At 45.4% G+C, this 14,355-nt stretch overlaps 1 protein-coding gene and 1 pseudogene across 6 annotated transcripts in view; both read right to left on the minus strand.

Annotated features, from left to right (window-relative positions):
* The window catches only part of ZNF678 (zinc finger protein 678), a 59,970-nt gene extending 49,043 nt beyond the window's left edge, over nucleotides 1-10,927 (minus strand). For 2 of the 6 annotated variants that reach the window (XM_016940102.4, XM_016940093.4), the window contains exon 1: nucleotides 10,705-10,925. Coding sequence is in view for 2 of the 6 variants with exons in the window: in XM_016940093.4 (XP_016795582.1) it covers nucleotides 10,705-10,734 (30 nt within the window). In the remaining 4 variants the exon portion in view is untranslated. Of the gene's footprint in view, nucleotides 1-10,704 lie in introns of all 6 variants that reach the window. The other 4 variants (XM_063791116.1, XM_063791121.1, XM_063791113.1 and 1 more) reach the window with 4 other exon arrangements.
* A 2,190-nt stretch (nucleotides 10,928-13,117) lies between these two features.
* LOC112207637 (5S ribosomal RNA) lies at nucleotides 13,118-13,237 on the minus strand (annotated as a pseudogene).
* Nucleotides 13,238-14,355: the final 1,118 nt, after the last annotated feature.

A 14,355-nucleotide genomic window follows, 5' to 3' on the forward strand; every position in this document is an offset into this window, starting at 1 on the left:
ATAACTGATCATTAGAGAAATGCAAATGAAAACAACAATGACATACCATCTCACACCAGTCAGAATGGATATTATCAAAAAGTCAAAAAGTAACAAATGCTGGCACGGTTGCAGAGAAAAAGACCCTTATACACTGTTGGTGGGAGTGTAAATTAGTTCAGCTATTGTGGAAGACAGTGTGGTGCTTCCTCAAAGAACTAAAAACAGAAATACCATTTGACCCAGCTATCTCATTACTAGGTATTACCTGAAGGAATATAAATCATTCTATTATAAAGACAAATGCATGTATATGTTCACGGCAGCACTATTCACAATTGCAAAGACATGGAGTCAACCTAAATGCCCATCAATAATAGCCTGAATAAAGAAAGTGTGGTACATATACACCATGAAATCCTAGGCAGCCATAAAAAAGAATGAGATCATGCCCTTTGCAGGAACCTGATTGGAGGTGAAGGCCATTATCCTTAGCAAAGTAACACAGGAACAGAAAAACAAATACTGCATATTCTCACTTGTAAGTGGAAGCTAAATGATGAGAACACATGGACACATGGAAAGGAACAAAAGACACTGGGACTTATCTGATGGTAGAGGTGGGAGGAGGGAGAGAATCAGAAAAAATAACTAATGAATACTAGGCTTAATACCTGGATGATGAAATAATCTGTACAACAAGCTCCCATGACACAAGCTTACCTATGTCACAAACCTGCACATGTACCCCTGAACTTAAAAGTTACAAATAAAAAATAAAAATAAAAAGCAGTACTGAGTGCTAACATTTGTATTAAGAATATGGTTTACTGGGAAAAAATAGACATTTACTAAAACTGTGGACCATTTGTGTGAGTCAAAAACCCTTATATATGTTAGGTATAATGTAAAGAGCAATGCTAAAATAGCTGCATTTTAAGAGAAACTGTTTAATTTTTTAAATTCATATTTTTATTAACAAGCACACATTATGCATGACCTGAAATCATATCATGAATAAATTAGTGTATGCATTATGAGCTCAATCTGTCAATGGGCTTTTATTCGTAAGTGCTGCCGCACTCTTCCCAATGTAATAATAGTGCTACTTCCATTATTTGAGGAGAGCACTATGTTTGTACATGGAATTAAAAACAGACAATGACACACTTGTGGGGTCCTAAGAAAAAAATTATTAAAGGTGGCATTTTCAGCCCTGAGAATTACGTTAATGCACCACCCCCACGCTGTATCTCCTTCAATGAACTTCTCTCCACTGACAATAAATAACCATGTGTGTGAGTCGGACTGTTTCCACTCCCTGATTGCCTTCTTGTCACCGCACCTGGGTAGTTCAGAATCACAAGAAACCCCATGCCACGTGGCAGAATGCACACTGTTCCCACCTCACCACACTCTACTCTCTCCATCCAGCGCTAGCTGTAGCCAGGCTGTCTCGCAGTCCAGAATGCTAGCCAGAGATCAAGCTTTCTGAAGTGCCTTGGCTGGGGCCCACAGATAAGGATCGCCAGGCAGTGCTCTAGAAGCCAACAGATGCCATCAATCAGTTTCCCACCTGCCAGACACTAAGAATCTCTAACACCGGAAATGTCCTCTGTTGCCAGAGCTGAACTCTCACATGAAGACTCCAGAAGGCCTTGCAATGTGGGCACGCAGCAATCATTGCCTCTCTGTGGCCACAAGGAACCAGGCTCTTTCCATGGCTAGTGAGTTGTCCAGCACACTTGGGGCTCCGGAAAGGCCCCTTTACAACTTTAGGCCTTAGCTGAGCTCTCTATTTACATAAGGCCAGGCAGTGCACATTATGGGAGACACCCCTCGGTACTGGGATGAGGATGGCACTTGGCATGTGAGCTAGGATTGGGTGCCCATCGCTCTTCCCCACCAGGCAGTGGCCAGCTAGTTTCTGTCCCCTTACCGACCTCCTTTGCTACAATTGCATTTCTGGCAGGCAGTGTATCAAGGAAGCATCCGCAGTTTTGGACCATGCAGAGAACCACTACTGGCCAAGCATTCCCAATCTGACAGCAGAACAGTACAGCACTGCTGAGGTGAACTTGGCAAAGAACTTTGAGACCATGAAGGCAGCCAACACTTCCAAGTCATCACAACCTGCCTCTCCCATAGATTTATTGTAGACCAACTCAACCATCTCCATGTCAACAAGAAATGGTCCTCACTCTAAGCCATCACCTTTGGATTTAGATCATGGGGCTGTCCTTTCTTTAGAATGGAACTGAAAAGCTTTAATTTCTATAAAAACGTAAGGTTTTGGACCACAGCCTTATTAAAACAAACAAATATGAGCATAGTTGTCTACATATGGAGTATCTGGGATAAAATGCCACTTGAAAGTATAATCACTGTCTGTCTGTTTGTTTTTGAGACGGAGTCTCGCTCTGTTGCCCACGCTGGAGTGCAGTGGTGCGATCTTGGCTCACTGCAAGCTCTGCCTCCCAGGTTCACGCCATTCTCCTGCCTCAGCCTCCTGAGTAGCTGGGACTACAGGCACCCGCCACCACATCCAGCTAATTTTTTGTATTTTTAGTAGAGACGGGGTTTCACCATGTTAGCCAGGATGGTCTCGATCTCCTGACCTCGTGATCCACCTGCCTCGGCCTCCCAAAGTGCTGGGATTACAGGCATGAGCCACCGCGCCCGGCTTTTTGTTTCTTTAGCCTGATAGGACAATATCAGAAATTTCCTTGGTCACAGAGGATATAAAACATAGTTTGAACAAAAGCAGCAATAAAGCTACAAACTATTATTCGGTGTATTTGCTTAAGTATAAGACAGCTGACTGGGGCTTTATCATGTAACATTGGTTTGCTTAGTTTTCATTAACTCTGTTGAACTTAAATTGAATTGTGAATACACATATGGCTAATTCATATTGCAATTAAACTGCAAATTGACATAAACTGTACATAAAAAGCTGCACATTGTCATCCAAAATAATGCTTAGGTAAAACCAAGAATACAATAAACCGATGTCAAGGAACCTACCCTAAAATAAAAATACAGTTAACATGGAACTGTAAAACTAGAATGAGAGAAACATTTACCCATAAAATCTTGTTTGGAACATGGATACAACACTAGAAAAGAATTTTTCTAAATAACTACCATGTTCATATGTGACTGTGCATCTATGCAGACCAGGCATTCTGAATCATTGCCCTGTGGTGTATGGCAGTACAATTTTACAGAAAATGCGCTACAATAATTAATAAAATTCTCTAATGTCAAAATTTTAATGAATAAGTATTTACACTACAAATAACCATTTATATTACTAATACATTGATACTATTATTTTACAAAATAAATAACCTGTAATACAGCCTTTAAAAGCAAATAATAGCCTCACATTTCTAAATTTAAAAAATACAAATTTTGTGAAATATGGTTAAGAGTAACTGATAAAATAAAAATTTGGGCATAAACTATATTATAGTTTGGACAGAGGTTGAAAAAAGTGGATGAAAATCTTAATAAGCCCTTTTGTCTGCACTAAACTTAATCTTACAGGTGAATATTATAATATATATAGGGTACCTACTAGCTATCTAATTTACTTTTTACACAATGTATAAATTCTACCATGTTGTTCTTAATGTTTGAACCTAAAATAACACACAAACATACAGGAGAACAAAATAAGGCAGAAATGTATGGAGACAGTGACATTATCAAGATGATGGAATAGGAGTTCCCTACTTTTATATTCCCTTGCAGCAAAAAAAAAAAAAAAAAACTAGTCAGCCATCCATTAACCAAAGTAACTTTATGAGAGAGCCAGGCACAGTGGCTCATGACAGTAATCTCCTCCATTCAGGAGACTGAAGCAGGAGGGCTGCTTCAGGCCAGGAGTTCAAGAACAGCCTGGACAGTATAGTGAGCTTTGGGATAGAGGGCATTAGGAAACTGTGCTAAAACCCAAGATCAAGAAGAGTCACTTTGAGAAGACAGGCCCTTTGACTAATGAAGTGTCATATTATCCAAAGCAATCTGTAAGTTAACTCAAATCCCTATCACAATTCCTGTGCCACTTTTCATAGTAACAGAAAAGGCAAGCCTACAATGTACATAGAACTACAAGAAATACTGAATGGCTAAACCAATCATGAGGAATAAGAAAAAAGCTGAGGGCATCATACTAGTGACCCATACAAAACAGTTCAAAAGTCACTGTTTGTAGATAACCTGGGGAAACCTTGCTAGGTACTCAGTGGGAGCCACACTCATCCACGCATCTGGTATTAGGCCCACCATATAGCAGAACCCTGCCCTAGTGCCTGCTCCACAGAAAGTCCTGAAGACAATCCAGTCTGCCCAAAAACATGATAGGACTCACAACCACATGTGCTCCTGGTAATAAGCCCACTAAAGGTAAAACCCACTCCAGATTTGGCAGCAACCTTGTGACCCAGCTACAACTCTTTTTACTGCAAGGCCAGAAAAGATCTCATCAGGCTTGAGACCCAAAAGATGAAGATCTTTACCTACTGAAACCAGTTCATAAAAATGAAAAGAGGTGTTTGCTCCTCCAAATGCACAAACACCAATGCAAGTCTATATTATGACCATTCTAATGGTTCCATTTGAACATAGAACTGGAAGTCCTACGTAGGATAATTAAGCAAGAAAACGTAGAAGATCAAAATTGAAAAGAAGAAAAAAAGTCACTGTTTGTAGATGGCATAATCTTATATATGTAAAATCATAAATAGTCCACCAAGAAATAGCTTAAACTAATAAATGCATTCAGTAAAGTAGCAGAATATACAATTAACATACAAATATCAGTTTTGTTTATACAGAGTAGCAATAAACCAGTAAAAAAAACTAATTTACAATAGCAACAAAATAATAGATTTCTTAGCAATAAATTCAACCAATGTGGTGAAAGATCTATTCTTTGGGCTCAACTTTTGCGTGCTCTTAATCAACTTTAAAAATTTTTAAAACAATAAATTTCTGCCAAATCAAAAAACAAACAAAAAACAATGCAACAGAATCCAGGTCTTAGATAAAGACAACCATGAGTTAAAAAGAATGATTCAAATTTATTTAGCTGGTAAAAAAAATTTGCATATATTTCAAGAAGCAGAAGAAAAAATACATATTAAGTTGTCCCGATCAGGCATGGGGGTTCACACCCATAAACTTAGCACCTTGGCAGGCTGAGGTAGAAAGAAACCTTGAGGCCAGGAGTTCAAGACCAGTCTGGACAACATACTGAGACCCTGTCTCTACAAAAACTTTACAAATTAGCCAGGCATGGTAGTATATGACTGTAGTCCTAGTTATTCCAGAGGGTGAGGCAGGAAGTCCTTGAGCCCAAGATTTCCAGGTTGCAGTTAGCTATGATTGCACTCCAGCAACACCTCTAAGTCCTCAGTCCCCTCTCATCTCGGGAGGACACCTGGAATCACAGGACAGTGCAGTGTGACAGCCTGTGTACAGAACAGAGCCTCCCTTCGCTAAGAAAGGGCATCTGCCTCCAGCTGCCGCTCCTGCACTTCTGACAAAACTTCTGACACCAGATGTGTGGAGTTTCCTGATCACCAACCAATTCTCCAACACCACTGGTTGCTCAACAATTCAATACTGACACCACTCAGTTTGCACAGACCTTGCAAGGCCAGGCCTCAGTCCCACATCACTGCCCCCACTACAAAGGCCAGTCACATGCACCAGGGACCCACCTATACTTCTTGAGTGACTGCCTGTAACTCTGGGACTCCCATAACCGCATACTCAAGTTCAATAATTTGACAGAACTCCTCACAGAACTCAGCAAAACATGTACCAGTTTGTCATGAAAGTACATCTCAAAACAGCCAAATGAAAGATCTGTATACAGCAAAGGAAAGTGGCAGGAGAAGATTGGGTGGGTAGGCAATCCTGGTAAATGCATGTGATTGAAGAAATTCCCCATCCTTTATATTCTCAAAGAACAGCTGAATGAAAAGAAACACTCTTCTCATTTTGACTTAGATGATGCTCCCTTTTTTTTTAACCTATTACAAAGCCAGACACGGATTGCAAATTCCCATTTTTGTCTCATAAACAATCACCTGAACAATTCTCTTTAGTGGTAAAAAAAAAAAAAAAAAAGTACTTGTTCACCAACCACCGCTTAACCCATTTATGCTGGAGGTGGCAAATTTTTTTGTGTGTGAAAAATCAGACCATGGTGATGACCCTGAGCAGTAGGGTCATCTAGCAGTAGGAAGTATAAATAACTCCCACGAGCTTAGTGCTCCAATAATGGAACACTAGGCATAAATGGGTTAGCTTCTCTCTTTCCAACAGGCCCCTGAACTTTGACTCACACTCAGCCTGAGCCAACAAATAATTCCTCTTTATGCCCCTCCTAAACACAGGCTGACCTCAGGGTGAAACATTCTCTGATCTAGGATCTAATTTTGGCACCTTTCATCCTGTCCTCCCCTTCCCACATTCTTTCTAGTTTTGTGTGTTCCCCTTTAAATAAAGCCCTTTTCTGCCTAACATTTCAGATGACTGCAGATATAGTTGGTATTTTTCCCATTGCAATATTCCTTTAGAATTAAGTAACTTTTCATGTATACATATGTAACTAACCTGCACATTGTGCACATGTACCCTAAAACTTAAAGTATAATAATAATTTTTTTAAAAATCACCCAAACTACAATGGAAAATAAAGAAAAATTCTGGAGGAAAAAATAATAATAAAAATAAAAAATCAAAAAAAAAAGAATTAAGTAACTTTTTATGTAAATATAAATTAGCTTTATTTGACAAAGTCTAGAAACAGCCCAGGACAATGAAATTTATCCTCAGAAAGAGCTTCTGAACCCGTCTTCCAACCCAACTACATTTGCATCTGCCTATGGATCTCCCACTTTCCAGGAGATCCGTAGCTTCTCTCAATGTAAAGGGCTCTTCCGTGCTTGTGTGAGCAGGCTGGGACACCTGCAGAGGAGGCTCCTCAGGAAGAACTGGGCCTTCAATGACCTTCTTTTGCAGGCTCAAGATTGGCCTTAACTTAGAGTCACTGGGCTCAGACTTCTACTTTCCAGTTAGGGCTATTCATTTAGTTTTAAATGAGAAAATGCCCAGTTTGAAGAATTCAGCAAAATCACTCAAAGACAGTGTTTATAAAAGGGAATAAAATTGTAAGACACTTACATTTTATATTTCAAAAGGAAAGGCAAAAGTGTCTATTCCTTTCAGATAACAAAAAAGTCAATTAAATATTTCTATAACAGATCATTTAGGAAACACTTACTAAATGTGAACCCTTCTAAGAGGAGCCATGTCCCATCTCCTAAAACTTAGCATTGAATTTGGATGTCCAGATAATTAAATACAGAACATTTAATGTCACAAATTATCCACCCTGTAAAAAAGAGGAACTGATGTTTCATGAATCTATATAATTTACCAATTAATCTACCATACTGTCTTGTGAAAGTGAGTTTCCTATAGGCATAATGAAAAAGAGACGTTTCCTATTTTTCTCCCCGATAGAATTCCCAAACTTAAGCCCTGAGATTCTGTTTGAAATCACCCTTAAAATAGAACAGAACTTAGAAACTTACTACACTCACTCTGATGAAGAAAAAGGTAAATGAGTTTTTTAACAAATGAAATATATGACTACATATTTTTTCCTAGAATTCACCACTTTCATACCCTTTGTAAATATTTTCTAACCTTTCAAGCTCTACTGATAAAGTGTAATATATACTTAATAAAAAACTGATGATGAAATAAGTGAACAAATCTTTTTAAGGTGACAAACTCAGGGAGAAGCAGTGCTACCTGGAACACAGACACATCCGACTCAAGCGTCAAGTCAGGCTATCCTATAATTTGGGACATTCTCCCACCCCTCATTCTGCTCACTGAAGTGCTCACTGACCATTCTGTCTGGAGACACTGCACTGTGCCTCACGGTGTGCCCCAGGGATGTTTTGCTTTGCATGTTCTCGCACCAGCTCACTGGAGTAGTTATTGCTTGTCCTTTGGACTAGTTTTTCTCCCTTCACAAGTCTGAGAATCCAGAGGGCAGGAATTATTTCTGTCTTTTCCCAACACCACTGATGTGTCTCCAGGCAATGAAATTGGGGGTTGGGGGAGAATGTCTAAGGGGTTAGCTTTTTAGGTGAAGGGTGTACCAGAAGACTTCTCTAGCCCCAGGACATCCAGCTGCTTCACTGAGAGGCTCCATCTCCATGCCATAGGCTGTCCTCTGGGAGGAAAAAACCCAGGAACCAAAATTCACTAGATACTCCAAGAGACATAGCCACTGTGGGCATCTTGGGCCATTCCCAGACAATTCTGAAATTCAGGACTAGGATAAGAGTGGCTGAGGAGCCGGGCGCGGTGGCTCACGCCTGTAATCCCAGCACTTTGGGAGGCTGAGGTGGGCGGATCACGAGGTCAGGAGATCAAGACCATCCTGGCCAACACGGTGAAACCCCGTCTCTACTAAAAATACAAAAAAAATAGCTAGCCGGGCATGGTGGCGGGCGCCTGCAGTCCCAGCTACTCGGGAGGCTGAGGCAGAATGGCGTGAACACGGGAGGCGGAGCTTGCAGTGAGCCGAGATCAGGCCACTGCACTCCAGCCTGGGCGACAGAGCGAGACTCCGTCTCAAAAAATAAATAAAAATAAAAAAGAGTGGCTGAGGATACAACAAGCTGTAAAGTTTCCAAAGTTTTCAAAGATTTTGTACAAGGCGTCTGTGCCTAGGAAAGATAAAAAGCAGAGTGGCACAAATATTTCTTTACAACAGAGTGCCAAGAGGTTATTCTCTGCTTTCACAAACAGAAAACAAATCTTTAAAGAGTTCCACAAACATGGGTAACTAGCGAAACCCAATCTCTACAAAAAAAATAAAAAGAATTAGCCGGGCATGGCAGCACACACATTTAAGCCTAGCCACTCAGGAGGCTGAGGCAGAAAAATCACTTGAGTCCAGGAGTTGGAGGCTTCAGTGAGCTATGACAATGTCACTGCATTCCAGCAGCCTGGATGACAGAGCAAGATCCTCTTAAAAACAACAAGTCAGGCGTGGTGGCTCGCCCCTGTAATCCCAACACTTTGGGAGGGAGAGGCGGGTAGATCACGAGGTCAAGAGATCAAGACAATCCTGGCCAACATGGTGAAACCCCGTCTCTACTATAAATACAAAAATTAGCCAGGTGTGGTGGCGCACGCCTGTAGTCCCAGCTACTTGGGATGCTGAGGCAGGAGAATCGCTTGAACCCAGGAGGCGGCAGAGGCTGCAGTGAGCCGAGATCACGACACTGCACTCCAGCCTGGCAACAGAGCGAGACTCCAACTCAACCAAAAAAAAAAAAAAAAAAAAGCCGGGTAGGGAAAAAACAACAGGCCAGGCGTGGTGGCTCACGCCTGTAATCCCAGCACTTTGGGAGGCCAAGGCGGGGGATCACGAGGTCAGGAGTTGGAGACCAGCCTGACCAACATGGTGAAACTAAAATACAAAATACTAAAAATACAAAAATTAGCCGGGGGTGGTGGCGCGGGTCTGTAATCCCAGCTACTCAGGAGGCTTAGGCAGGAGAATCGCTTGAACCCGGGAGGCAGAGGTTGCAGTGAGCCAAGATCGCGCCACTGCACTACAGCCTGGGCTACAGAGCGAGACTCCTTCTTAAAGAAAAAACAAAAACAAACAAAACAACAACAGCAACAACAAAGAGTGCCCTCCAATGTTCTGTGAAAAAATGATTAATTAAAATATTGTGCCTGGAGTACGCAATAAAAGACAAATAGCTGACAATGTTGTGAACTGAAGAGGTGATGGTGGTTTTTATGAATTTTGGAAAGAAACTGAAAATTTAGTATTTTATTGCAGGCCAGAGTCAGCCTGGGAGAACAGAGGAGTGGATTTAAGACCCTGCTTTCCATGTTATTTGGAAAATGCAGGGGAAAAGCAGTCTCTTGTGCAGTGTTAAAATAATTAGCAGGCAATTAGACTGAGGTGGCTCTAGTGTCTTGCGTTTCTACGTGAAAAAGAATACTAATAGCTCAAATGCATTTCTTGTTAATGACTGCCTTAAGTAGAAACAAAATCCAAGTTCAACCAATCACAAAACTCCAATTAATCAGTAATTAAATAACTAGGAAATTTCCACCTGGACAGTCCAAATAAGGTGACTGTAACTGTCGTCAATTATTAAATTTGGCTTGCTTCCTTATGCACCTTACAAAAAAGTTTTTCCTTCAAGCACCTCCTCCATAAACCCACAAGCCACACACCATAGCTGGGCGCTCTCCCATTCATGAAACTCCCTTTCCTCAAACAAACTCTTCAAAGCTTTAAAAGTGACTCCATTTTTCACAGGAAAAAGGATGGACTGCACAGCTAAGATAAGCCCCATGGAACAGCTCTTCCCGCGCATGTTTCGCACACCGATTTGGCTTCTCCCCGATGACCCTCCCCTCTGGACCAAGCACACAGTCTGGGGGACCCGCGGGGCTGCGGCTTCATAGCCGCCCAGAGAGGCCGGGGCGGAAGCCGCGGCGCAGTGATGGGAGGAGAATCCCGCGGCGGCCTGGCCCCGCCCCTACCCAGAGGTGACAGATCCCACCGGTGCCAGCCGGGACTCCGGGCCGCTGACTCTAGTGCTGACGCCGGGAGGCCGGGCCGCCATCTTGGAACACCCTCCCAGGAACTCTCACCGTTTTCCGGCTTTCGGGGTGTCCTGGCATCTTAGCTATGTAACTCCCAGTACCTGCAGGTCACAGGGAAACCAGACACTGCAGCAGCAGAGTCACCAGGGCCTCCCGCAGCTGGGGATAAATAGCCGAGAATACGGGACCGAAGCTCCAGCTGGAGTACAAGACAAAGGCCCCGCCAGATCCCGGAAACCGCCTCCGCTTCTCAAGCTGCGCTCCTGATTGGACAGTTCCCACGTCAATGTCCCTGATTGGACAGGGCTCCAGGACCCGCCTCCTTTGGTTATGAGTGACAGGAGATGAGGTCAGCAAAGGGATTGAATGAGACTATTAACAAAATGGGCAATTTTTTTGTATCCTTCCAAAATTGTTCCATGTCTTTCCATGCATACCATCTTTAATAAAGGGCGCACTCTTAAGCCAATCTGCAATCTCTGTTCCTGAGTGTCTAAACAACGTCATCATCATCTTCTGTTGGAGAAAAACCTGAAGATGAGTTTTCCTCCCAAAGCACAGAACAGTCAGAAGCCGAGGCGTGCTTGGGAATGCTGGCGGGTGGAAAGGGGAGGCGCATTCCGGTGCGCCTGTGGAACTGTCCTTGCAAGCAGGACCCAGGTCCAGAACAGCTACGCAATGCATGTGTTTCTGACCAAAGGGGGCCTGATGTCCACTCTTCTGCTGGGCAGGGCAGTGCATGGTTGGGGTATTTACACCCAGGCAGGTGTCCCAGGCCAGTCCCCTGTCAACCCATCATAATAAAAAAGTCAGAATCTATTTTCAAAAGTATATTCAAAAGCATATGTTTAGGATACCTACCTGAGAGCATAGACTAAAGTTGCCCTGATTATACATTCCAACTAGTAACCATTACAAGTGGGCTTTAAGAAAAGAGGCAGTTCCTAAATTTTCATCAAAAATTTACATTAAAATCCATAAGTCACTGACTGGCTATACATTGTTCTTTGTATCACAAATTCCAGATGAGACAGCTAGTTAGGAACAACATACCTTTAAACAATTGCCCCTGGGAAAGGGTGTGGAGATGTGTCTCAAATCCCATACTCAAGTCTCTCTGGGCCAGAAAAATCTTCTGTACCTCACAGAGCTTCAGCTACTTAGAGCTATTCTTTTCTTATCTCCATAGTCAGTACACTTGGACCCTTAACAAGAAATAAGTTCAAACAGAAAATTTGCCAAGCCACAGGAATAATGGCCTGTCAGTGCCCTTCAGGAAGCTGATTGTCACTTTCCTTCAACACCCTTTCCACAGCTTCCCCCCAACACACACACCCTGGATCCCGGGAGAGAGGGGCTGAGGCGCACCCAGACACACCTCGCTGCCCCTCCTGCAAACATACACCCACACACAGACACACAGACAAAGACACAGACACAGGCAGCTTGAAGGAGAGCAAGAGAGAGAGATGGAGACATAGAAACAGAGGGAGAGAAAGACAGTGATAGGCAGAGTGAGTCAGGATTGAGAGAGAGAGAGAGAGAGAGAAGGCTACAGAAAGAGCACGAGGTGGAGGGGGAAGAAGAAGAGAGAGGATGAGGGACTTAGAGAGCCATAGAGCCTTGGAGAGGGAGTGTTCTGCTCCGGTAGACAGGGCCCCTTTGAGCAGGACAGGGTAGGGTGGAGGGTGCTTGGGCTGGGCCAGAACAGGGTGGAAGGGCTAACGGAGTGACCCAACAGAGCCCTGAGACGTATTTTTTGTTGGATTGGCTGCTTTGGTGGTGCGTTTCATAGGACTTTTCCTTTGTTGGCTCCTCCCTGTCCTCTTGGTGCGGTGGGCCCCGATATTTGTAGAGTGCAACCGTCCCTCTAGCGAGAGCTGTGGCACCGAGCATGCCCACGGGGCAGAGGCCTGGGTCTGTCTCGTGTCCTCGGGAATGGAGTTTATACGAAGTTGGTGGCAATGGGATTCCGAGTGCACAGGGACGGTTTTCCTGGTGGCTGGAGAAGGCAATGTCCTTACCCTGGGGAAAGTAGCCCATGCGTTCTGGAGCGGAGGTCTTGGCTGGTGTCTTGTGGGGCCCGCTTCCCCTGCCCGCCCCTTCCCCCGGCTTGGACAGTGGCAGCGGCGCTGGATGAGTGAATTAAATTCCCTGGGCGTCCCGGGAGAGGGAAGACACCCTGGACGGCAGGGAACCCGCCCCTGAGCCTTCGAGGTTGGCCCCGGCCCGCCCCGCCCCGCCCCGCCCCGGGCAGCGAGCTGGGCTACTGATGGGGTGGCTGCCAGGCGGAAGAGCTGGGAAGCTGCTAACTGGCGGTGCTGCAGTGGCGGACGCCCCACGAGGAGGTCCCAGGGTACTGCGAGGGCGCAGGCGGGCGGAAAAGGAGGAGCAGAGTCAGGGTGCGGCTGGGAAGCACCGCGATAAAAGGAGGAAAGTGGGAGGGACCGGGAAACCAAAAAGCCTACAGCACCCGTTATTCCCAGGCGGTCTCCCAGTTAAGTACTAACCAGGCCTGACCCTACTTAGCTTCGAGAGATCAGACGAGATTGGACGCGCTCAGGGTGGTATGGCCATAGACGCCTGGCAGCCCTAAGAGCTCTGCTCAGTCTTGCGCGCCCAACTCCAGGCATCCCGGCAACCCCGGGTCCACGGGGCTCGGATCAAGTACCCCTGAGCTGCTCGCCGGCGGCCGGGCTGGTCTGCTCTCCCCCTCTACCGGCCGCTCTCCCCCTCTACGCCCGAGCACCGTCCACCGCGCGCTGCGCCTTCCGCTGGCCTCCCAGAGCCTCCCGCAGTAGCTGGTGGCCAGGCCAAGCGTGGGACAGCCACAGCGCCGCCCTGCTGCCGGGCGTGGGCGCCAGAGGCCTCTGTCTCCTGCACAGGCTTCGGGCTCTCGAGGTGGCCTCCCTTCCGCCGAAGCTCCAGGCCTTTCCCCAGCTCCCGAGCTCCCAAGCTTCCACTACATCGGGCCCGCTCAGGACCGGGTGTGCTCCGAGACGTCAGGGCCCAGGGCCCACGGTCCTGGTATCCCCGCCGGTCTTCTGCCTTAGCAGTGAGGGATTGTTTTGGATCCCTCTGCAAGGTCCCCTCTTGCCCCACCCACCTAGAGCCTCCAGGGCTGGCCAAGGGCGATCAGCCGACCCAGTCCTGCGGGCCCTCTTTCTCAAAACGCCTTCAACCCTGTCCCCTGTCCCGACGAGGACCCAGCCCGTGGGCAATAAGGGGGCCGGGTGGGTTCTGCTTTGCCCCGCGCTGGCACCAAAGCCGGCAGCCTGATCCTGGGAGAGAGGGGCTGAGGCACACCCAGACACAACTCACGACCACCATGAGCAAAACCACCCATTCACACAGGGGCGCAAGCTTGCGGCCACACACACACACACACAGCTTGAAGGAGAGCAAGAGCAAGAGGGATGGAGAGATAGAAACGGAGGGAGAGAGAGACAGCGATAGAGAGACATAGTGAGGGAAGAGAGAAAGACAGAGAGAGAGAAGGCGACAGAAAGAGCGCAAGGTGGAGGGGGAAAAAGAGAAAGAGAGAGGGTAAGCGATAGAGTCCTGGAGAGAGAGCGCTCTCCAAGCCATAGAGAGAGAGACAGGGTGAGGGAGGAGAGAGAGAAAGAGAGAGAGAGAGAAAAAAAAGGCGACAAAAAAAGCGCGAGGTGGAGGGGAAGAAGAGAAAGAGAGGGTGAGAGA

The sequence above is a fragment of the Pan troglodytes genome, chromosome 1 (assembly GCF_028858775.2).
Source record: "Pan troglodytes isolate AG18354 chromosome 1, NHGRI_mPanTro3-v2.0_pri, whole genome shotgun sequence".
Classification (NCBI taxonomy): domain Eukaryota; kingdom Metazoa; phylum Chordata; class Mammalia; order Primates; family Hominidae; genus Pan; species Pan troglodytes.